Source organism: Diabrotica virgifera, chromosome 6 (assembly GCF_917563875.1).
Source record: "Diabrotica virgifera virgifera chromosome 6, PGI_DIABVI_V3a".
Classification (NCBI taxonomy): domain Eukaryota; kingdom Metazoa; phylum Arthropoda; class Insecta; order Coleoptera; family Chrysomelidae; genus Diabrotica; species Diabrotica virgifera.
The window spans coordinates 189,291,650-189,318,304 of record NC_065448.1 but is presented as its reverse complement, the minus strand read 5'-3'; the positions used below and the strand labels follow the sequence as shown (position 1 = coordinate 189,318,304).

Here is a 26,655-nt window from a genome sequence, read left to right as displayed (position 1 = left end):
TCACGCCAAAAAAAAACAGATTTTCAATTGTTTTCGAGGCTATGGCACTATTGAAGTCGGGGTGCGAAATACAAAAAAAATATTTGTGAATGTACTTCATTCCTCTATTTTAATATACTGATGTGATCTTGATTATTGATATGAGACAATATTCTTATATGTCATTTAATTTAATCAATGTATTAATAATAATCTAATTAATTTACCAGATCACATATCAATATGTTTTCAATCTCAGGGCTTTTTATAAAATTAATTACTTACTTACGTGGCTTCTAAGTATTTCTCAATGGTTCCTAATCGGGATAGGAAAGAAAAGAGTAAAATAATAACACATATGGGTTACAATTGTAATCAAAATATTGTTTATTTTATTTAAATGGCAATCACTGCTTAATATTTGCTATATCTTATTATTGTTAAACATAACATTTACACATGGGAATCTTATTTCCTTTTGGTTTCCAATTGAAAGTTTTTATTAACATTTAACTATTATGATTTATTAGCAACAATTCTATTTAAGTTTGATGAAGCTTTTCTGATATTATTGATTATGTTTCTTCAATTTTAAATGTGGTATTTAATACGAAAAACCCATACATTCATGTCCAAACAAATGAGACTGACCTTTTTCTGGTGAACTGAGAATGTCTTCACACAAGACCCGTTTCCTGCTATCCTTGGCTGCAATCAAAACCTCGTCCTGGCTTCCAGTAATGTTCTCCTTTGAAACTAGCTCGTATAGCTCTCGTTTCCTGCTTCTGTCGTGATGCTGTGTTCTACCTTTTTCGAAACTGCAATCAGCTACCGGGAACTCTTGGCTCAAGGAGGTTCTTTTACTCTCAACCTGGCCTACCTCTCGTTCCACGATAGATACTCCACACTCACGAAACTACACCGGCTTTCTCACTCTCCGTACACTACCGTCTACTACTGGACTTCTCTTCTCGACAGCTCAAAACATTCTGATCTCTATTTGTCATTCACTCCCCTACTTTCTAAATATCCCTTCCAGATTCACAAATCAAACTTCCACCACCAACTCTCATTCGCAGTATTCCTCAAAACCAATTTTTAATCTTTCTAAATATGCTTAATGGATTTCAAAAGAAAAATAGTTAATTCCCATTCTAAAATTACTTTCTACTAATTACAAAATTTAATGATCTATTATCTACTTCCACTAAGTCTTATTTAGCATCGGCTAATGATCGAACCTTCCGCGAACAACGATAATGACCTATTATCGATTTCACTTGAGTCTTATTTAGCATAGGCTAATGATCGAACCTTCCGCGAACAACGACAATGGTACGCGACTTTCACTTTGTTCATTCTAAGCGCATTGTCCCGAGTTTCGTTTAATCACTTCTTAAAATTAAATATAACAATTTGTTGTATACAGGTTGTTCTAAATTTATATGCCCGTGGTTGAGAAAATTGAAAATATTTTATATTAAATTGAATTCTGTTTATAATTATCAAAATTTAATTTTCATATCAAATAGAAATATAACAAATCCCCGCCTTGTATTCGATAAAATTTATCTGCATTTTTAAATAAATTTTCTCGAGGCAAAATCAACTCCCTGTATATTTCCTTACTTTAATCTACGTCTTATACCCCTTCTTCTTGTATTACTCTAATTAGTCCCACCTGTAGAGTAATTGTTTCCTTATTTTCAGTTTCCTCATCCTGTGTTAGAGTGTCGGCTATTATGTTGTCGTTCCCTTTTTCCCATATCAATCTTCTGTCTTTTTCCTCAGATTTTTCACATACTTTTACCGTGTATTCTGCATCCTCGTTTTCATATGCCTCCTCTTCAAATGCCACTGTTTCGATCATATCTTTTTCGCTTTCATTTGTTAGCTTTATTTCTTCTTCTCCTGAGCTCATCTCTTCTTTTGAGGAATCCCAGTTCTCTTTTGCTTTTGATACTCTCAATTTTTCTTCTTCTGGGCTCAACTCTTCTTTTGAGGAGCCACAGGTTTCATTTTCTTTTGTCTTTTTCTGACTTTTTCTCCCTTTTCTTCTTTGTCCTTGCTTCGTTGCCAAATTCATTTCCACTGTTTGTTCTTTACCTGATTCGTCAGTATTTTGTTTCTCCTGTTCCTTGTCCTGTTCTTCTTCTTTTTCTTCTGTTAGATTCATCGTATTATTTTTAAAATCTATCACTACATGTTTTTCTGCCAATTCGTCAACTCCTACTATCATGTCATGTGACATGTTTGGCATTATTACAGATTGTAGTGCATACATCTTCTTACCCAGTCGTACTATTACTCGTATGCCTTCATTTATAGTTGCCAATGTCCGTTTGTTTGCGCCCACTAAATTTACCCTAGGTATTTTGTAAATTAAATTTGTTAAGTTAACTTCTTCTATTAGTTTTCTGTTGACCAATGTTATTTCAGATCCAGTGTCTATCATAATTTTAATTGGTTTCTCGTTGATAAATCCATCCACAAATTTTAAATTAACTCCATTTTTCTTTTCGTTGTTTCCTGCCAATTTAATAAACTCCTTGGGGTTACAAAAGATTCCTGTTTGATTTTTGGTTTTTAGTGAGCGCCGTCGTGAAAAGACGCCGGTTGATCATCGTTGTTTATATTTTCATCATAATGTCTCTCTCCGTCATATTCATCTGTCTGGGTATTATTTACTTCTCTTCTATTTTCTCTTGGTCTGTCGGATCTGTTTCGGTTTTCTCGATATCCCTGTTCATTTTGTCTACCATTATTTCTGTTTTCTTGATTTGAGCGTGTAGTGTTTCTGTTCTGGTATTCTCGATTTCTGTCCTCATTCCATTGCCTATTTCTTTGTTCATAATTTCCTCTTCCGTTGTCTCTATTTTCGTTTTCCCTTCTGGGATTAAAATCTCGTCTTGTATAGTCCCTCCTATTTTGATTTCTATCTCTGTAATCTTGTGTTTCTCGGGGCCTGTAATCTTCTCGCGACTTTCTTGATTTTCTTTCTCTTAGACGTGATTCTCTTATTTGTAGGAATTGGCATAAACTATCTATGTCTTTGTAATTTTGCAATGTGATATGGTCTTCCAGCGTTTCCTCGAAATGTCTTGCAATCAGTTCGACTAATTGTTCCGATGAGTAATTATATTGTAAATGTTTTGCATTATTGTAAATTTGCAAAGCATATGTCCTTTCTGATACACCCATCCTATCATTGTATTTCCCATTTTGCAATTCCTTGTTAATTTCCAATTGTTGGACCTTTCCCCAGAAATAATTCAAAAATTTTTGTTCAAATTGTTGCCAATTTACGAATTCTTCTTCTTTGCTATCGAACCATAGGCTTGCTTCATATTTGAGATGGTTTCTGATAGTTTCTTTTGCTGTTTCGAAATTTCCGATGTGCTGTATTTTCTTTTTTAGGCTATTTATGAACGGCACTGGGTGTAATCTTCTTACATCCCCGCCAAACCTTATCTTCACGTCATCTGTGCTATGTATAACCATTTCTCTTCTTTCTCCGACATTCTGTTGAGTATTGATTTCCGCAATCTTTCTTTCCACTTCTTCTATGTCTGCTTGAATAGCGTTTTGCAACTTGTTTTCCAAACTTTCCATTTCTTTTTTCTGGCAATTCGTTAACTCCTTCATTTTATTTTGAATTTTCATTTCTTGTTCTTTCATGTGGTCCTTCATTCTCATTTCTTGTTTTTGCATGTGATCTTTAATTTTCATTTCATACTTTTCTATGCGTTCCTCTATTTTCTTATTGTTCTCTTCTATCGCTTGTTTTGTTTCCTGTTGATTGTCATCCATTTTTTTCTCCACTTTATCCATTTTCTGTTCCATTTTTTGTTGTGATTCATCCATTTTTTTTATGTTTCTTCCTGATTTTGTTGCATTTTATCCATTGCCTGTTTTGTTTCATCCATTTTTTGTGACTGGATTTGCATAAGTTGTAATATCTTTTCTATTCCTGATAATTCTTGCTGTTCTGATGCCATGATTGTCGTGTCTAAAATATCTTCTTGGTCTGAATGTTCTTTTTGTTTCTTGTTGTCTTTGCTTTGGCTTCTTGTCACAGTCATTTGTTTTCAAGAAATACTGTCCCCGCCAAATATGAAATTTTACTAGTATATTACCAAGACGACTTTTTCTCACCCAAATATTATAAATTGTCAATAAATATATCAAATGTAAATATCATAAAAATAAAATATTAAATCAGTTATGTAAAATTTGTACCTAAAGAGATCTAAAATTTTATGTTATCAAATGTAAGTATCTCACTTTTTACCACAGGCATATAAATTTTCAAATACCGGCTTTACTCTTTCTATCCTTCAAATTTGCCACTAGAAATACTTTACAATGCTTTCCACGTTGGACGACAGTTGATGTGATCTTGATTATTGATATGAGATAATATTCTTATATGTCATTTAATTTAATCAATGTATTAATAATAATCTAATTAATTTACCAGATCACATATCAATATGTTTTCAATCTCAGGGCTTTTTATAAAAATAATTACTTACTTACGTGGCTTCCAAATATTTCTCAATGGTTCCTAATCGGGATAGGAAAGAAAAGAGTAAAATAATAACACATATGGGTTACAATTGTAATCAAAATATTGTTTATTTTATTTAAATGGCAATCACTGCTTAATATTTGCTATATCTTATTATTCTTAAACATAACATTTACACATGGGAATCTTATTTCCTTTTGGTTTCCAATTGAAAGTTTTTATTAACATTTAACTATTATGATTTATTAGCAACAATTTTATTTAAGTTTGATGAAGCTTTTCTGATATTATTGATTATGTTTCTTCAATTTTAAATGTGGTATTTAATACGAAAAACCCATACATTCATGTCCAAACAAATGAGACTGACCTTTTTCTGGTGAACTGAGAATGTCTTCACACAAGACCCGTTTCCTGCTATCCTTGGCTGCAATCAAAACCTCGTCCTGGCTTTCAGTAATGTTCTCCTTTGAAACTAGCTCGTATAGCTCTCGTTTCCTGCTTCTGTCGTGATGCTGTGTTCTACCTTTTTCGAAACTGCAATCAGCTACCGGGAACTCTTGGCTCAAGGAGGTTCTTTTACTCTCAACCTGGCCTACCTCTCGTTCCACGATAGATACTCCACACTCACGGAACTACACCGGCTTTCTCACTCTCCGTACACTACCGTCTACTACTGGACTTCTCTTCTCGACAGCTCAAAACATTCTGATTTCTATTTGTCATTCATTCCCCTACTTTCTAAATATCCCTTCCAGATTCACAAATCAAACTTCCACCACCAACTCTCATTCGCAGTATTCCTCAAAACCAATTTTTAATCTTTCTAAATATGCTTAATGGATTTCAAAAGAAAAATAGTTAATTCCCATTCTAAAATTACTTTCTACTAATTACAAAATTTAATGATCTATTATCTACTTCCACTAAGTCTTATTTAACATCGGCTAATGATCGAACCTTCCGCGAACAACGATAATGACCTATTATCGATTTCACTTGAGTCTTATTTAGCATAGGCTAATGATCGAACCTTCCGCGAACAACGACAATGGTACGCGACTTTCACTTTGTTCATTATAAGCGCATTGTCCCGAGTTTCGTTTAATCACTTCTTAAAATTAAATATAACAATTTGTTGTATACAGGTTGTTCTAAATTTATATGCCCGTGGTTGAGAAAATTGAAAATATTTTATATTAAATTGAATTCTGTTTATAATTATCAAAATTTAATTTTCATATCAAATAGAAATATAACAATACATATAGCAATAAACAATTATTGCTAAAATTTTTGGTTATTTTTCGTGTTCTATGAGTTTCACTTTTTCTATTTTTTCGAATCATAACAATATAATATAATTACCGGGAAATAAACCACTTCTAAACGATAATATAATATGATGCTTTTTGAACATGATCAAAAAATATATTTACCATATAAATTAGATTACTTTGCTTTTACGAGTAACCAACTTTGAAAGTTTAATTTTCGAGCTCCCAAGATAACAATTTACGTACAAAATATTATCAACGGGAAAATTTCCCAACAGAGTAAAGTTCATTTATTTTATTGATTGCTCGTTTGACTTTTGTCGAAAAAGCATACCGATTTAGCTTTAACATAACCTACATTATAAAAAGCGACACTCATAAAATTTAAATGCACTAAAATAATATTAGCCTACGTTGTAACGCCGCTCGCGTCTAAAAAAATTTCTGATTCGTTTTTTTTGCGTATTCCTGTTCAAATATGCCCTCCTTAAACAAATCAGGATAGTCCCAGGCGAAATTTTTGAAAAGAAATTGTTTAAACAATTACTGCACGATCATTTTGGGAGGCAGCCACTCACCAGGCCGAACGTCACCTAATGCGTAAACATTATGGGAACTGCTGAAGGAGGTACAGCAGACCGAACAACCGTCTGACATTCCGGAATTGCAGACTAGAATTAAAGATTTTGTCGTGCTAAATGGCACCTTTAACATCTGTTTTATCAAGAACGTCGTTAATAACGTTTGAAAGCTATATAATGTATACTAAATATATACAGGGTGAGTCACCACTAACGGGACGGAAGATTACAGCTAAACGGTAAAAGATTTGAAAAAAATTTAAATTGACTAGTTTGTAAGTTGATAAAACCTACATTTTAAAATTATTTTGAAATATACAGGGTGCCCCAATATATGGCGGCGTATCAAAGTTATATTTTTCCTTATGGAACATCCTGTATTTTATTGCATTTTTTAATTGTCCGCAAAAAATAAGGTATAGTTTCATAAGGCTTCCCTATACCTATGTACAGAGTGTTCTGAGTTATCTTGACTTTTCTTAAAATGTAAAGTTTTAAAAGAAGGCTTATTCTCAAGTTATTTAAGAAATTGTAAAAACATTACTTTTACATCTAAATAGTTGGATATTGGTTGAATGTATTCCATGATTAATTATTATAAATTTGTCTACAGGGTGTTCAAAATTTACAGTTTCATTATTGGAGTATTCAATGTGTCATATGATGCTTATTTTAAATGGAACATCATGTATATTAATAAATAATTATACTAAACAAATTTACCTCTTTCGAATGGTATATGAATGTCCTATACCTAGGTGTCATAGTTTTTGCGTAATTTACAATTATTTAAATTCTTAATCTGTAAATCGATTTTAAAACAAAAGATTAATGTCATTGTATGACATTGTCAGTTTATGACAGTACGGTCTGGTAATTATCAAAACTATAAACATCCGTGTATGATATTAAATTTTTTTTTACTTAAAAATGGCTTTGGAAAAGCCAATTACATTCAAATTTAATTGTTCCTAAAAATGAATAATCACACTACCTATGAAAGAGTTGACATGCTACTTTGCACTGGGGAATATTTTTAAAATTTTTTCTTAGCTTCTAAAGTTTACGCTTAAAAGTATCCTGATAGAGGACACCCAAAAAGGACGTTTTTGAGAAATTTCTCGATAGATTCCGTGCTGCTGGTAATTTTGCATAGGTAGGAAAAGTTAAATAAAAATAAACCATTTATTTTTGACGACGTCAACGAACTTGATGTCCTGCTTTCTGGTACGGAAAACCCAAATACTAGTACCTACGTGAAAAATGTCGAGTCAATTGGAGATCAGTCTAACAAGTGTATGTAGAATACATAAGAAAAACCACTATCATCCGTATAAAACTCAACTACACCAGCATTAGACAGAACAGGAACGTTTAACTTTTCGTTTATAGACTTTAGAATTTGGAGAAAATCCTGATTTTTTTACGAATGTATTGTGTACAAACGAATCTACCTACATTTAATAATAATCGTCTAGTTAATAGACATAGCTTTCATTTTATTATGATACAGTAAACAAAAATTTTACTGTTGATCGCCAACACCGATGAAGTGTTAATGTTTGGGGCAGTATTCTGAGCCAGTACGTTATCGAACCATATTTTTTGACGAAAATCTGAATAGAGCAACTTTTTTAAATTTCTTAAAACAAGTTTTTTGAATCCTTCTTAAAACCTTCCACTTAGCGTGCGATCAAACATGTGGCTCCAAGTGGACGGAGCTCCTGCTTATTTTTGACGTGATGTTAAGAACAACCTCAACATAAAATTTAGAAATAAATGGATAGATTGATTCGGTCCACATATTTGGCCACCTAGGTCACCAGGATTGACCAAGATGAATTTTTTTAAATAAGGTTATATTAAAAATATTGTAAATGCTTCACTTCCTAACCCAGAAACCTGTGTTTAGTACAATTTTTGATTAATATACATGGTGTTCTAATAATATACCCATCATATTATGCTACATTGAATAATCTAATAATGAAACTGTAAATTTTAAACACCCTCTAAATAAATGTGTAATAATCAATCATGGAATGCATTAATTATAAGATAATTACCAGATCGTATCGTCATAAAATGGCAATGTCATACAATGACATTAATTAACTTCATCTTTTGTTTTAAAATCGATTTACACAGTAAGAATTTAAATAATTGTAAATTACGCAAAAACTATGAGACCTAGGTATAGGACATCCATATACCATTCGAAAGAGGTAAATTTGTTAAGTATAATTATTTATTAATATACATGATGTTCTATTTAAAATACGCATCATATGACACAATGAATACCCCACTAATGAAACTATAAATTTTGAACACCCTGTAGACAAATTTGTAATAATTAATCATGGGATACATTCAACCAATATCCAACTATTTAGATGTAATAGTAATGTTTTTATAATTTCTTAAATAACTTGAGAATAAGCCTTCTTTAAAACTTTACATTTTAAGAAAAGTCAACATAACTCAGAACACTCTGTACATAGGTATAGGGAAGCCTTATGAAACTATACCTTATTTTTTGGAGACAATTAAAAAATTCAATAAAATACAGGGTGTTTTATAAGAAAAAATATAACTTTGATACGCCGCCATTTATTGGGACACCCTGTATATTTCAAAATAATTTTAAAATGTAGCTTTTATCAACTTGCAAACTATTCAATTTAAATTTTTTTCAAATCTTTTACCGTTTCGCTGTAATATTCCGTCCCGTTAGTGGTGACTCACCCTGTATACTGTTATGCTCTACCTTTTCTATTTATTTCGATTAATTAGCAAATTATTAATTTGACTTATTATCCAATTATTTTATTTATTGCCTATGTAAAGACATAACTAAATTCCAATTAAATTTTCCAATCAATTTTATTATCAGGGCTAATTTTGTATCTGATCCAATACCAGTAATCTGTGGATTCTAGTATTTCTGGTTGCTTACTTCTTCCAGGGTAGAAACAGAGAAATTGACAACACTCAAATTCATATAAATGTAATCTATTGTTTTTATTAAATGCCGTGTACATATGATTCAAAATTATTAAAATTTAACTTTGTTGCAACAATCTCTAACTTAATAAATTAAAACTCTAACTCTGATATCTCCTTGTTTTGACAAAATTATTTATTTAATTAATTTCTTATTTACTCATACTAAATTGAATGAATTTTGCTTTTCTTCTTTTGAACTGATTTCTCAAATTTGAAATGACTGTGTTACAAAAATATTGTTCAATAAACAAGTAAACAAATATGGTCTTGATATAAATAACTTTTCTCCATTCAGAAAAATGATTTGACTAAACTTTTATTCTTCACTCCCTCGTTTTCTGGATTGCGTTGTCCTTGATTCTCTCAACACGTACTCTTTGGTTGTTGCGAAAAAATCCCCCTCATCAAAACTGCTTCCAAGAAAAACACACAGGACTTGCTCGAATATCTAGTGCACAAACGGATAATATTCAGCTACTCGTTCTAGACAAAACAAAGGAATCTCCCTCGGACCAGGAAAATTAACTCTTCAACCGGTCGACGATTTGGTTTCAACTTGACTCTGCTCGCAAAGGCTGATCGCACCACTCTACACTGATTATACACTTTTAAAACTCGACTGCCTTCTTCTGATGTCAATTACACAGTGTCCGTATTTTTCTCTCAAATCCATACTCTCACATCCATTATCCCTTCTCCCCATATTTTTCGTCCACTCAACAAAAACCTCTCTCAAACCATTTATTTCTTAAGAAACCCAATAGTCTTCCACATAACTTTTCCAATTTGTCAAATTCAAGGAAAATCATAATTAGTTATTTTCTACTTTCTACTCTTACAACTAAAATAATACCGTTTGTATACCACATTAAAATACCTTCCCGGAAGGATCTTAAAAACGTTATTGTCCCGTCAACGCTCTCTCCACTTTCTAATCACCGAAAAGTTTTGTTAATGTCCCGTCAATTTCGTCGAATAATTATCACTAATCGTTTTAATTTTTCCGAAACACTTGTTTACTAGTAAAATTAAATTCTAAACAAATTTGGCCATATACAGGATGATGAAAAACTATCATTTCATGGTCGTTGATATAAATTTAATTTTTTTGAATTTCCTTAAAAAAAACAATTAAACAACAGTACATATAAATAATAATAAATATTTCAATATTCATTTCAGTACTGTTTCTTTTGCCGCATACAGTATACAGAATAAGCCAAATAAAAACGGAACATACGCAGTTAATACAGTGTATCGGAACTATGTTTGCAATAGTCGACCAATATATGACAAACATAAACCATAGCAACTCAACTACCTGTCTCCTTTTAGGCTAAGGCTATGGCCAGAAAAGCGACAATTTACGGAGCCAAAATAACAGTAAAATGAAGCGCGAAAATGGGTCCTGGGAAGAAGGATCTGGGTCCAAATTTGCAGCTCATCTAACCACAACAACGACCGAAACACTGTATTTACATCTCGCAACACGCCGTAATTTACATCCCCATCTGGTCATGCTTTTTTACTGCCGCTTCATTTTACTGCTCTAACTGCGCTGTAACAGCAGTAAAATGAAGCGGTAGTAACTGCAATAAAAAGCATGGCCAGACGGGGATGTAAATTACGGCGTGTCGCAAGATGTAAATACAGTGTTTTGGTCGTGGTTGTGGCTAGATGAGATACAAATTTGGACCCAGGTCCATTTGTTTGCAACACGACCCCGAAGATGGACCCGTTAGATATTGCTTCGCGATATTTTACAGCTCAGTCTGGCCATCCACTACACTCACCGCGGGACCCATTTTCGCGCTTCATTTTACTGCTCTTATGGCGCCGTAAATTGTCGCTTGTCTGGCCGTAGCCTTAACCTAAAACGAGACAGATAGTTGAGTTGCTATGACTTATGTGTGTCAAACTTTTATATTGGTCTACTATTTCAAACGTAGTTCCGATAAACTGTATTAACGGCATATGTTCCGTTTTTATTTGGCTTATTCTGTATACAAATATACATACCCATGTATATATATTCGATTTTATTCGAATAAAGAAAAACTCCGATATTATAATATATATGTATTCGAAACCCCAACAAATAACGCTATATTTTGTTCGCCACAAAAGAAAAGCAAGATTGAAAAAATATGAACATGATGATAAAAACTTCTACAAGGGAACGCGTTTTATAAAAGAAATGAGATAGACTTGGTTATTCCTAAATATATTTAAACGGAGACTTACGTATGCTCATATAATTTTAGTATTCTGGAGAAAATCATAATTTGTTATTATGTCAATAATAAAATCTAGCAACTATTGTAATTTTTGTATAAACTATTGAAAAATGTAATGCATTTTTCTGTAAGTAAGTAAGTAATGCAATAACTGAAACAGTTATTTCTCTACGGCCGTACCTAAACAGCCACTTTCCCGCACGCATTTTGATTCCGAAAGTTGCACTTTCCCGCACTAGTGCGGGAAAGTAGAATACCTTGTAATATGGCACTATAATATATTTTAATATATGCAATAAACTGATATTTAGACATTATTTACTAATTTATTTCAAATTTATCTTATTGTGTTCATGTTTTAATGAAATTAACGCGAAAATTCTTATTCTTATTTTGACATAATATTCATAAGTCAAATCAGTTGACAATCACAATGGTTTTGAATATCGTCGTCATTGAAACCATTATCGTCGTCATAGTAACCAATTTTATTGAAAGTTTGATTTTGACAACCTTGTCAAACAACATATGCATTTGTGTGTTTTCGCTGCAATTTTTAAAAAATTACATGGATTCATCGGACGAAGAGATCCCGGAAGCTGTCTTGATAGCCGCCGCGGAAGCAAATTTAAATTTGTTGCCTGCCAAATTCAAAGAGAGGTATCAAAAATAGTTTGTCCATTTTGTGAAGTGGTGCGAATATATGAAAGTAAGGATCTATAATGAGGAAGTATTTTTGGCATACTTTTTAGAATTGAGCAAAGTGCTTAAATCAAACACACTTTGGTCACGCTATTCCATGATTAAAAGTTTAATGAAAATAAAGCACAATATTGATATAAGTAAGTTTTTTATACTATCAACTTTTTTGAAAAAAAAAAATAGTGGTTTTCGAACACAAAAAGCAAACATTTTTAATAAAGAAAATATAGCCAAATTTATGTTAGACGCACCAAACGAGATATATTATTATCTTATGATAAAAGTAGTTACCATTTTTGGTTTATCTGGGGCTTGTCGTAGAGACGAACTTACGAAAATCACTCTCGACGATATTGAAGACAAAGGGAATCTAATAATCGTTAAAATTACGGACTCGAAAAACAACTCTGTGAGATTATTTGTTGTCTCAGAAGAAATAAACAATGGAGTGTTTTTGAAGCTATACAGAGAATACGTCAGTTTACGACCTTCAACCACAACTCATCGGCGTTTGTTTATAAAATACCAGAAAGGAAAATGTACAGTGAAATGTGTAGGAATTAATACATTTGGAAAAATCCCCTCCGAAATTGCTGCCTTTTTGCATCTACCCAATCCTGAACGTTACACAGGACACAGCTACAGACGCTCATCAGCAACCTTCATAGCCGATTTTGGAGAAACGATAACAAATATAAAACGTCTAGGAGGTTGGAAAACAACTTCTGTAGCCGAAGGTTACCTAGAAGACTCTGAAAAGCAAAAAATAGATGTGTGTAACAAAATTTTAAGTATCGATTCTCTAGAACCATCTACATCTAAGTCGAGTGATCACAGCGAGCACAGGTCGAGGGAGAATACACAGTGCCAATTCAAGGATCAGCTTGCATCCGTTATAAATTTGCAGAATGCTGCGAATTCCTCATTTATCTTTAATATTACGAAGCAATAAATAGACGTTCTTTTTTTTTCCACTAAATATTTTGTTGTATTTACTAGTAAATAAAAATTGATATAACTCTATTTGTTGTGACTTTTTTCCAAACATACGGCCGTAGGAAAAATATTGTTCCTAACTTATGCGGAAAGTATCACTTTCCGCACTAGTTAGGAAAATAACTATTTCCTATCTATGGCTCAAGGTGATACTTTCCCACACGCAACTGCCGTTGACTCAAACGACGTGACAGCGGAGTGCGGACAAGCAGTCGATTGCGGAAAAGACATTTTCCGCATGAGTTAGGAACAATATTTTTTCTACGGCCATACGTTTGGGAAATAGCCACAACAAATAGAGTTATGTCAATTTTTTTACCAGTAAATACAACTTACACGAGTACGTAATACAAAAATGTATGCAAATGTAATCATTTTTGACAAGACTTTACTTTTTGCTTGGTAATATGAAATGTAAACGAGTAATTCGTGGCTTTTTGCAAATGTATCACTGATGCAAGCTGATCATTGAATTGTTCAATGCGTTCTCTGACACGGTTGTCAAAACTAAATTTTCAATAAAATAAAATTGGTTTCCAGGATAACGATTCAAAATCATTGTTATTTTCTGCTGATTTAACTTCTGAATATTATGTCAAAATAATTCCATGTCAACTAATTATCAGTAGTAATTGCACAAGAGCTCTAAAACTATCGAATTTTTCCCGAGTGACACTTTGACAGTTTTAATTTCACGACCCGAAGGGGAGTGAAATTATGTCAAAGTGTCACGAGAGCAAAAATTCGATAATAATTTTAAAGATCGAGTGCAATTTGTTGCGATTATTTCATGAGTGAAACTGTTAAAAACCAAAATTTTATTGTAATTTAATTATGTAAGTACAAATTAGTACAATTAAACACACAGTTATTATAAATATTTCACGGTTGAAAGTAAACACTTTTATAATTGTTAAAACATTAATTGTCATTAATGTCACTGAATGTATTTTTTCGTAGCAACGAAGGGCATCTGACGTAATATACTTGACGACGGGATATTATCAAAAATTATCAGTTTAATTTTTATTTATGTAGTTTTCTATTGGTCAGAATCTCCTATGAATGAAATAATCGAGTTAATTTCATTAAGACATGAACACAATAATATAAATTTGAGATAAATTAGTAAATAATATCTAAATATTAGTTTCATGTATGTACTATAATGGATCATAAAGCCATATCACAAGGTATTCTACTTTCCCGCATTAATGCGGGAAAGTGCTACTTTCGGAAAGAAAATGCTTGCGAGAAAGTGGCTGATTTAGCACGGCCGTAGAAAATAGTATATTGTGCAACAAGTGCAGAAAGGTACTAATTTCTCACGAGTTTCAAAAGTTGCGGTACGAGAACAAGCGAGTGCCGCAATTCGAACGAGTGAGAAATTACCTTTCTGCACGTGTTACACACTATACTTTTTCTACAACCACAGGTTTTGCTAAAAATAAAAATCACAATTTCCAAACGAAGATTTATTATAATAATATATTATAAACTTTAAACTGTATATATATAATTAATACTAAACAATTTAAATTCATCATACCTAAACAAATTACACAGAAAGCAGTTAAAATATTAATGCGGTGCCTTAATTTGTTTGAATTTAAACTATTTTAAATACTTATTACAAAATAATGTCACATTTGACGTTATATTTATGCAGTCACGGAGTTCCACCAAACCTACTTCATTCAACGTATCTTGTTGAGGTTGCTAAATCCTTATTGGTTAATTGATAATTGAGGGTGTTAGAAGTAAAAGGGTTTAAGTGCACTTTTTTAAAAATTTTATTCTAAGTACAGATTCGCATACTTAAATGGTATTAGAACTTGGTGGTAACACGATTTTAGCATATTTCGCCCTACAGTCGCCATCTATCGCCATTACATTTAGTTCACTGAAAACAATTGCACTTTGTTTTGGTACTAAACAGGTTTAACTGTGCGTTTGAACCGTTTTACTTCAAAACTATTTTTAGTATTCTGTAAAAACAAATAGTAATAAACGGGTTTAAGTGCGCTTGAACCATTTTACCACAAAACTATTTTTAGTATTCTGTAATGTGTTAACACATATTAATACACGATTAATTTTAAGTAAATAAATATTAGGTTTGTGTCCAATTTTGAAGACTAATTAAGTATTATGCAACGTGCCAGTTGTAGTTATACCGTGGATAACTAACAGCTGGGACAAAAATGATTAGTAATATGTAGTTAACGTCTGCTCTTGAACCGTTTTGTTAGCAACATTTATCAACATCATGTACCGATTCAAGTACATTTTTTTAATAATTGAAAAAAAGGAAGGATATAATAAGAGTAATAATATACCCTTATATTTTTATCATTTTATAGTACATTGAACACTAGGCATATTTTAGTTTAATGACTCCTAGAATTTATAAAACTCAAAAAACTTTGAAACTGATTATCTCAGAACTATCAAAACTGCACTAAAACACTTTTACGTCTGGCCCCCTCAATTATAAAATGTTTATTAAGAATAAAATTGTAAAATAAAACAGTTCACCAATTATTAACATAATATGTTAATAATTGGTGAAGATTTTAACGCACAAATAAGACATGAACAAATATACCTACAGATCTAAAATAGGCCTCCCCACTCTACATACAACTACTATAACAGAACCCGACTATATGGCGTACGGTGAGCAATAATATTATTGTTAAATCAACAACAATTGAACATAACAACATACACAAACAAACATGAATACGGAATGGTTTCAGTATACTAATACCCGAAATCAAATCCACCATATAATAGTAGAGATGCAAGATGTGAAAATACTTGTTTCGACGTGCTAAGCTTGCGAGGCAGGTGGGGACATTGATAATATTTGTCCGAACAAAAATTAGGCTAAGAACATCTAATCAAAAAACTAGAAATACAAAGACAATAACAAGGTGCAACACTGAAAAATTAAAATGCCTTCTATTACAACAACTTTTTACAGCCAAATTTAATATAACTGCAACTGGATAGGAAAGTGGGACAAACAAAATAAAAGATCAATAAGAAATAATATATTGGAAACAGCTAAAGTAAAAACAGTTGAAGAGTGCCTGGGAAAGAAAACAAAGAAATTATTTAAAATATTAAAATTTTTTTTTATTTTTAAATATTATAATGTAACAAAGTCAGAACTAAAGGAGGATACCAAATCAGAGAAAAACAACTTAAAAATAAGCTAATATGCAGACGACGCAATACTAATCTCTAAAATTGAAGATCTTTTTTACAACGTATGCTGCACCAATTCATTATAACCGCCAGAAAATACAACTTGCTAATTTCCCGAAAAGACAAAATGCATGGTTATAACAGCATTGGTTATATTAAGATGTTAATTATAAATGGATGATCACATAATACAAGTGATGGAGTCTAAATATCTGGGCATCACACTGTCTAGCTACGGAAAGCTGGAAACAAAAGTGGTAGATTAAATGGATAGACTGCATAGATCCGCACGTTACCTTAAGGAAACAATATGGGAAGGCAGGATTTATAGAAAAGTCATCAGACCAATAATGACATACGCGGCAGAAACAAGCCCGTAACGCATAACAAATTAATGCTAGATGCACCAGAGATAAAAACCCTTAGAAACATCGATGGTAAAACACTATGGGTCAGAGTTAGAAGTACAGATATCTAAAGGAGATGCAAGGTGAAGAATATTCAGGACTGGGAAAGAAATAGAAGATTAGAATTATTGAACGATCAGATATGCCGAATGACAAATAGAGTAATCATGTCAATGTTTATGTTTCTAACGTCAAAAGCAGTCCGGTGTCTTCTTTCGCTATTAGTATGGCAGCAAGTTCATTAAGTTGTTCTACCTTCAAGTGAAATGCAAGCATTATTTTACTAAACGACTGAGTTTTCAATCTAATAGCATATAAAATAACATTAAAATTATTACTCTACCTCCCACCAGTCTGAAAACAAAGGGAACCTTCCCTAGTTACACCTCCGAGTCTTCTAAAATTTGCAAGCCATACGGATGCTGAGACTAAAGAAGATGAGGAAATTTTACAATCTATAATTCCCCCATCTTCTTTAGTCTCAATATCCGTATGGCTTGCAAATTTTAGAAGCCTCGAAAGTGTAACCAGAGGAAGTTCCCATTGTTTTCAATCTGGTAGAATGTAGAGTAACATATTTTGATGTTGTTTTATGTGCTATTAGATTGAAAACTTAGTCTTTTGCTAGCAGTTGCCGCTAGGGCATCCCTGCCAATTCGTAATTTTATATTTTAAAGGACATCGCACACATCTTATGGAAAATATAATGTCACTCAAATTCAATAAAATTTATACGATTAGATTCGTTTTAATATAACGATCAATTCTTATCATTGCGCCAACTCTTAATTATGATTAATTACGGCGCAAATTGCAATTAAAGTTTATCGAAATCACATTTTTTAGTCCATAAAATGTTAGTTTACAATCATTATTGCTCTGAGTGCTATTCATAACAGCTTAAATCCCGCTGGGCCTAAGCGGATTAGTGAAACTAATCCGCTGATTTATGGAGTACCGAAAATCTGGGTATTTTAAAATATTTTTTCTCTCTCTAACTTATGTACCTATCCATTTGATTTCAGATTTATTTATATCAATTTCTGCTCTTATTTTTGAAAATTAGAGAGTTGGCGCAATGATAAGATTTGATCTTTAATTTAAAACGAATCTATTGGTATAAATTTTATTGAATTTGAGTGACATTATATTTTCCATAAGATGTGTGCGATGTCCTTTAGGCTACTATTGACCCCCCTAAAGATTAAAAAAATTAAATTTTGGGAAGTTTGGCATGCAAGGTCAAATGCTATCCCGACTGGACTAATATAATTTTGAGTCTGATATCATTGCATGTAACTTGTTTTATATTGAAAAATAATTTAAATCCATTTAACCGCTGAAAGTCCTATATTTTGGCTATCTGTGGGAAAATTTGCAGCCAAATCAAATATGATGTATTTTGGGAATGGAGGAAAATGCAAAAATGTTTCTACACTAAAGTTTGATCAAAAATGTGTTTTGAATTAAAATAACTTGTTATAATTCCGTATAATGACATTTTTAAGTCTTTTCTAAATAGATATTAGATAATAGATATTATTTTTTCCATTGATACTTTACGATATAAAATGCAAATGTGTTTAAATAAACGCCAAATTACTCTCAAATCGTATAACATAACATTAAAAAAAGAAGAAGAAAAAGATCGTATGACCTTTAATGTCTTATTTTTACGTCCCGCAGAAGCTATACACCAAGTTTCAGAAAATTCGGAGATCCAAAAGTTTATATTGAACTACACAGTATCAAGTTAAGGGTTACTAATCATATCGTTCACATCAGCAAATCTCTAACTCATATTTCTAACAGTTGTAAGGTCTCTGTAGTCTGATATACATATTTGTTTTCCAGATCGTAGCTGTAGTTCGTAAGCCCGCCATGAGAACTCCTAGAAATATGTTTATAGTGAACTTAGCAGTAGCGGATCTTCTTTTGTGCGCAATTACAATGCCCCTCACACTTATGGAAATTTTGACGAAATACTTCCCTCTCGGAAATAATCTGTTTGTATGCAAGATAATTGGCATACTGCAAGCAACAAGTACTTATGTTTCCACTATCTCCATTACTGCGATAGCGCTGGATAGATATCAGGTAATTTTCTCTAATTAAATCAGGACTATTATAAGATAAGTAATGCCTAGTTGCACCAACATATCTTAGGCTTAAGACGTGCTTTAAACTCCTCTAACGAAACATATGCGTTGCAGCATTGAGTGTCAAATCAATTTTCAGCTAGACACAATGAATTTCCAAGTGGATTCTATCTTAACCCCTTATGTACACATTAATTTTGAAGTTTCGGTCAAAAAACGAATGAATTTTTTTAACTTTTAACTACACGCGCTGGCATGTTTTGTACGCCAGATATAAGAACTCTACTGCAAATATATTATTTAAAAATTTAATTTTTGACCTTGTTTATCTATGTAACCTATCATTAAAATGTGCTTTATAATTGGTTTTAGTTTGGTTATAATCGGCGTTCTAAGAAGGTCGTAATTACCGGTTTTTTATTTGTTGTTTCCGGTAATGTACAAAATATGCCACGATTGTAGTAATTTAGGATATCTTTCAATTGTTTTTTAGTCACTATAGCACAAAATATATTTTTCTTTATAAATATTACTTTTTCTCATGTAAAATATAACATTTCAAACAATTTTTTGTTGGCAACTTTATTTTTCGAGGGATCAGATTTTCGTTAGAAATCCCAATTTACTTACTGAGAAGGAACTCCAAGCATTCGCTGATGCCGAATAAGGTTTATAACAAACAACTAAATTAATTTTTCAAAAAAAAAAAAATAAAAAAAAACTTGTTTTAAGTGCATTCTGTGGTGGCGTACAAAGTACGCCATGCGTGTACTTATGTTATAATTTGATACGCGGGTAGTTAAAGGTTAAAGTGAAAATTCTGTGTTTATATACAGGGTGATTAATTAGTGGAGTAAAGCTCAATAGATCCGCTATAGTAATAGATAGCAATTAAAGGTAATAACAAAAATTGTAGCCAACTTTGAGCTTGACATTTATTACAAAATTAGTTAGAATGCTACAGGTTGTTCGATAACACAGTGGCAGACCAAACTTGTGTTTTTTTAAATGGAATACACTATTTTTTGTTTTATACTCGAAATTCTGCTAACTTCACCATCACAAAAATATAAAGGTTTGTTATGTTATACAGGGTATTTACAAAGTTATAACCAATTTTATATATGAAAATCGTAAAAAGTTCAACTCCCTGTATTAATAAAAATAAGCACAATAGCAATGGTTTTTTAATGCCATATTTTTTATTTATTGTCAAAATTTAAAAAAAATTATTGACATTGCTAATAACAAATACAGGGTGAGTCAAAACGAAAGTACATTATTTTCTCAATAATTTTATATCACTAGAGCTCGGGAAATATGCACTTATAAAACCCTAAATTATTCATGCAAATATGCACAAAAAAACAGTTGAAATATGCACTAAGATATGCTTCTATGCATAATGCATATAAATAAAGACGCAGTAATCCTTGTTTTGAAGGCATCTAATTATTAATTTTCTGCCAATGGCTTAAGTTGTCGAAGCATTTAAGCTAAATAAAAAACATTTTATTGAAATTTCTATTATAGTCGGTTCACTAAACTCAGACACAACTGGCTAGTGACTTTAGTCGGTAATTTTTTTGTTTTTGGCCAATTTTGCTAAAATTGGCAAGATTACGAACTATTTAGTAATTATTAAGTACAGTAAAACCTGTGTTAACGGCCACCTGCCAACATCGGCCACCTGTCCTAACGGCCAGTTTAAAAATTTCCCAAACCAATTATATGTAGACTACAAAAACTGGCAATAGCGGCCACCTTTCTATTTCGGCCAATAGTTCTTTCATTTTTAGTGGCCGTTACTAACAGGTTTTACTGTATTTTGTAATTATTTTTTTGCAAATTTTACCATATTGGCAAAATTACTTACTAAAATCACTAGCCAGTTGTGTCTGACTTTAGCGAACCGACTATACCTACATTGTTATATTCATTTATTCTTTATATTTATTATATTTTTTTTATTATTTTATTATTACAATTGAGCCTATATACATTATTAAATATTTTTCTAAAGTTTCTACGGAAAAACTGAGCCGTTATCTGGTAATAATTGTTTATACACGGAAAAACTTCTTTCTACTTCACGTGAAGTTAAAGAAGCAAATTTAAAATATTGTGTATCTACTTAAAGGTTCTACGTATAAAGTTAAGTTATCTTCACATTTCCCATCTTAATAATATTATTTATTTTAATTATTTTTTGATATCTTTCATTTTTCTTTAACACCGTGCAGAATTTTTGATACACTTTGTTGGTTTTACCAAGGTGTTTAATTTTTTCATTTAATGAATAATTGATAATTTCAATACTTTAGTCTAATGAAATGTTTCGCTTTTCTATTTTAGTAATTGTTTCAGTAATATTTACAAAATTGGTTTGAATATGTGTCAAATTACTTTTTAATAACGGTTTTTTTTAAACATCCACACTTTTTTATAGCACCCAAGTTATCTACATCTAAACTACAAAAATAACGTCTTAATTCACTCAAAATTATAGGTTATGAAATTTACAGAATTTAACCATGTTTCCCATCTAGTTATCACAGGTTCAGGTGGTAAAGGCACATTAGGTAAACCATCTTATATACACACCTCTTCTCGCAGAAGGGATTTTAAAAATATTTTTTTTTATATTTGATACAAGCGTAATGACCATTGGAAATTCTGTCCTTACAGTTTCTGCTACCCTATTTAAAGCGTGTGCTAAACAAGTAACAAAATTGAAAAAAATATTTTTAAATGATATCCACCTTGGTTCATATGGCGTAGCATTACTTAACGATAAAAAAAGTTTTCACTAACAAAATGTGACTGCATAGTGCATATTGTAGAGTCAATTTCGTCTCCTTTATTGGTCGTATCTTTGCCTCAAAAGTGCAAAAGGCAGAGATTAAGGATGTTGCCAGAAAGCGGTTCCACGAGAATATTCAGATTTATTGTTTAGATCTGAGACTTCTCACTTCTCTGTAATTTTTTTTCTGTTGGTATAGTTTTGAGGTAAAGAAAAGTCTGAAAATATGCAATTTTAATAAATGCATATGCTCTTATAAAATTTACCCAAAATATGCAAATATGCACTTAATATGCATTTTGTATATTTCTCGAGCTGTATATATCACTATTGAAAAGTATCATTACCGTACTTTAATTTTTATATAACATTCCCTATATCCAAATTTATCAGAGATGAATTTGAAAAATAAAGTTTTCGAGATATTTTCATTTTTCAGAGGAAATTTTTTTAGGCGTCTAAATTTTTCAAAATGTTAAGTAAGTCATAAGTCATGACCCAATTGACAATTGACGATTACTGATTATTAATCCGATAATCAATGTAACAATGAAGCAAATCAAGAAAAAAAAATAATTTATTAGTAAGTAATAAATTTAAAAAACACACACACAAACACAAAACACAACAGGTTGTGAAGACAATTAAACACTACTTTTGTATGTAAAAGTAATAATGTAACAAATAAAGAACAAAAAAATAATGTATCAGTAATACATTTTGCAAAAAAACGCGTCTGAAAAAACTTAAAGCTACTTTTAATTAAAAATTTTTAATATGTGTTCAAAATATGTTTTACATAAAGTGTTCAAAATTACCTCCTAACACATTTTTGCACGCCTAAAAACGATCATTGAATGAGCTTACTTACACTACGAAGCATTTGTAAATTAATAGGTACATCGAAATACAATTTGTATTCTATTTTTCATCTCATCCCTTGTTGTTAGTGGTATTTTATAATCTTCAATATTAAGGTAACCCCACAAACTCAGTCCAGTCTATTAAACTCTGGTGATCTGGGTGGCCACGCTACTGGTCCATCGAAAAATGGAAATACCTCGAAAACTAGTAAATTTAGACATAGGGAATGTTATCTAAATATTAAAGCACGGTAATGATAGTTTTCAATAGTGATATAAAATATAGGGTGTTCCATTTAAAATTACTGAGAAAATAATGTACTTGCGTTTTGAATCACCCTGTATTTGATATAAAGAAAATTAGCAATATCAATCATTTTTGAAAACTTTGACAATACACAAAAAATATGTCATCAATAAACCATTGCTGTTATGCGTATTCTTATTTATGCAGGCAGTCGAACTTGTTACGATTTTCATATAAAATTGGTTAAAACTTTGTAAATACCCTGTGTAACATAATAAACCTTTATATTTTTGTGATGGAGAGGTTGGAAGGATTTCGAATATAAAATAAACTATAGGGTGTTACATTTAAAAAAACATAAGTTTGGTCTGCCAGGGTGTTATCGAAGACCCTGTAACATGATAACTAATTTTGTAATATGCAGCCGAAAGTTGGCTACAATTTTTGTTGTTAATTTTTATTGCTATCTATTACTACATCAGATCTATTGATATTTACCCCACTAATCAATCATCCTGAATAATTAACTTGAAAAAAAGTATTTTCAGTAGCTTAGCACCTTTACTTTACCTGGGGATAAGGCGAGTTTATAAAAATTATATTTTCTTCATAATATACCTATACAAAATAATCTATATAAAATCTCTATATACAGTTGGGTCGACTGTATTTTAGTTTCCGACTTATCATCGACTTATTTCGTATGCTTTAAATGATGACCAAAGTCACGCAAATATGCAGGCTGAAAAGGAAGATATATGCGCATATATAAATGCATAATATTTGTGTCAAATATGCATGTATGTACATAATATTTTAAGTATGAAAGTTGCTGTGGTACTATTTTATTTTTGACCAATTCTTTGAAAAGCATAAGTGGTTCGGAAGGATCTACTGGCTTCAATTCAGCAAAAATTTCTGCATAAAACATTGCAGCCTCTAATAAAGTTCTCGTCTAGCAAGAATAGGTTTTGGTGGAAAAGGAAGATTCGGCAAATGTTCTTTATACAACTGATATCTTATAGGTGCCTTAAGAAATATTTTGTTCATATTTGAAATAAAATTATTAACAAGAGGAAATTTATTCCGAATTTCTTCTGCGACCCCATTTAAACCATGTGCTAGGCAAGTTGTATGTACTAAACCTGGATAAAAAATTTTCAAGTTGTTTTCTACTTTAACCATGTAAGGTGCAGCATCTGAAAGAAAAAGAAAAAAATTTCGTCGGTAACAGCTAAAGGAAAAAAAAATTGCTAAACTGTCTTGCAAAAACCTTAAAACTGTTACCAAGTGCATTGGTTTTATTCAACTGCTTGGAAGCAGTTAAATGCGATTTACAAGCTTGCTCATTTTTAAGAGATCCGATTAATAAATGTGCGATGTAACGTCCATGAGAATCTATTGTTTCATCCACACATACATAAAAATAATTGTCTCCTACATCTAATTTTATTTTACTCAGTACCGCAGAATATACCTACAAAATCGACCTCGTTTCTTCTTAAGCTTCTTTCACTTGGAATTATTCCATTTGCATTATTTTTTAAGAAAAATTCGCAAATTTTCGTTTAATTTGGGCAAAGATATATTTTAGCTTAACAATGCTTCGAACAAATCATGGTTAAATGTCTCTTGCTCACTTGATTTCCGATTAGTTGATTTTAAGCACCGAGATATCGAATCTTGCTTTTTCTCTCCCGATAATATATTTTTTTACCGGTGTGTAAAGCAGTTTTGCAATGCTGGACTATTTGGATTTTTTTTCGCATGGAATATGCAAAACAATTCCTACAGTAAACTAAATAATCTTTAGATGGGGGGTTATTTAAAGCATTTTAAATTAACAATGTCTTTTTTTGGTTTTCTGATTATTTTTATGTAATTTAAAATATGTAGGTTTAGTTTGTATTTACTTACTGCATGCTGCGCATAATAATTTTCCCATATCAATGACTAATTCTGAATGCCTTGATCCATACAGAAATATCAGGTACGAAGGTATTCGAACCATGAATAAACAAATAAATTCGCTTTGAAAACCTATTATATGCACTTTATTTTTAAATATACCAGTATATGCAAAATTCAAAAGAAACAAAAAAAATATGCAAGTGCATATGCATATGCACTATTGCACATTTGTCTGACTCTGATGATGACGCACGGGTAAAGATTCAGGGACTTAACTGTATAATATATGAGGCATAAAATAGTTCTAAGAATAAAAAACACGAACAACTTCAGACTGCTTTAAATGCACTAACGTTTTGTATAAAAACAAAATACTGAAAATTCTACAAAATTAAATTCGTATCGGTTGCCAATGGTTCGGACTGCAAGTCATTAGATAAATAAATCTCATTTTACAATGTAACACTGGCAATAAAAATAGTGTATTAAGTATGGAGAACGGTAAGGGTTTATACCGATCGAAGACAATTGTTTGGAGGAGGAGCGGAGCGACGACTCCAATTATTGTCTGAGATCGGTTACCCTTAACGTTCGACATGCTTATAACGTTTTTTGCACGATTGATACCATTATAAATTACAAAATTAAACATTTTCGTCATATTGACTAGTTTCATTCATTTTATCAAGATCGATACTTTGGTTGTTAGGTAGTAACTAGGGTGCATAACAACAATGAAGAATTGAGTTTTTATTTAGTTCTCAATAATTTTAAGTACAATTTTGATTATTATAAATTAAAATATGAGCGAAAGTGAATTTGAAGAAATTGAACGGGCTTGGGAAGAAGGGTGTTCCGCAATTATTCCCGAAAAATCCAAAATCCGTTATCAAAATACCTACCAAAGTTTTAAAAAATGGTGCGAAGGCAAGAATTTAAGAATCGAAGAAAAGACTCTATTGGCATATTTCGTTCAAAGACATATGCAGTTGAAAGCTCCTGGAAGCCTCTGGGCAGAATATTCAATGATTAAATCCACCGTTTTTCTTTATGATGGCATTTATATTTAGGCTATTGATTATGTACTATAGAAAGGAACTACAACGTTAACGGGGTTTTATTACTTCATATGGTCAATGAATCTCTATATATGAAAAAACCGCGGAGTGCTACCATTTAAAGGGGTGCGTTTTTGAGAAATGGGTGAATTAGTCCCTGGGCACAGGTTACATTAGGGTGAGTTCTATGCACTTTTGGTACAAACACGTCTACATAAAAATTGTACCTGGTTAAATTTCCTATCTAAATATAACTTTTTAAAGTCAAAGATACTTTTTTTTACAAAAATATATTCAAAAGAAAAAGCCCAAAGAAACCCAAAAGAAAGAAATTTTGTTTTTTGTCCCATAACTTTTGTCCACGGGGATATAGGTATAGACATTGCTTCGCAGAAAAAAAACTTACATATTTTCTCTTTAAAATGATGCTTAGTAGAGGTCGTTAGGATTTACAATTTTCGCAATATGATTTTTCAAATTTCGCCACTCACAGCAATTTTGGGCAATTTTCCTTGTTATTTCGCAAATATTTTTCTGTAACTTTTTTCTACGCAACTTTAGGCATATGCAATGGTACATGTAAGAGGAATAGAAATCAATTACCTTTAAAATGTTCTACTGTATAATGTTGTACGACTTCTTTTAAAGAGGTTATCTTTTTCAAGATTTTATACTTTTAACAAGTTTTTATATTTTTTACGATTATGTTTTAAATTTCCCATTATAACTTTTTTTCTTC

At 31.5% G+C, this 26,655-nt stretch overlaps 1 protein-coding gene across 5 annotated transcripts in view; it reads left to right on the top strand.

Annotated features, from left to right (window-relative positions):
- Window positions 1–26,655, top strand: part of LOC114328055 (neuropeptide F receptor) — a 1,158,133-nt gene that overhangs the window by 1,023,336 nt on the left and 108,142 nt on the right. For all 5 annotated transcript variants that reach the window (XM_050653552.1, XM_050653550.1, XM_050653551.1 and 2 more), the window contains one exon: window positions 18,790–19,032. In XM_050653552.1, the coding sequence (XP_050509509.1) occupies window positions 18,790–19,032 (243 nt within the window). The remainder of the gene's footprint in view (window positions 1–18,789; window positions 19,033–26,655) is intronic.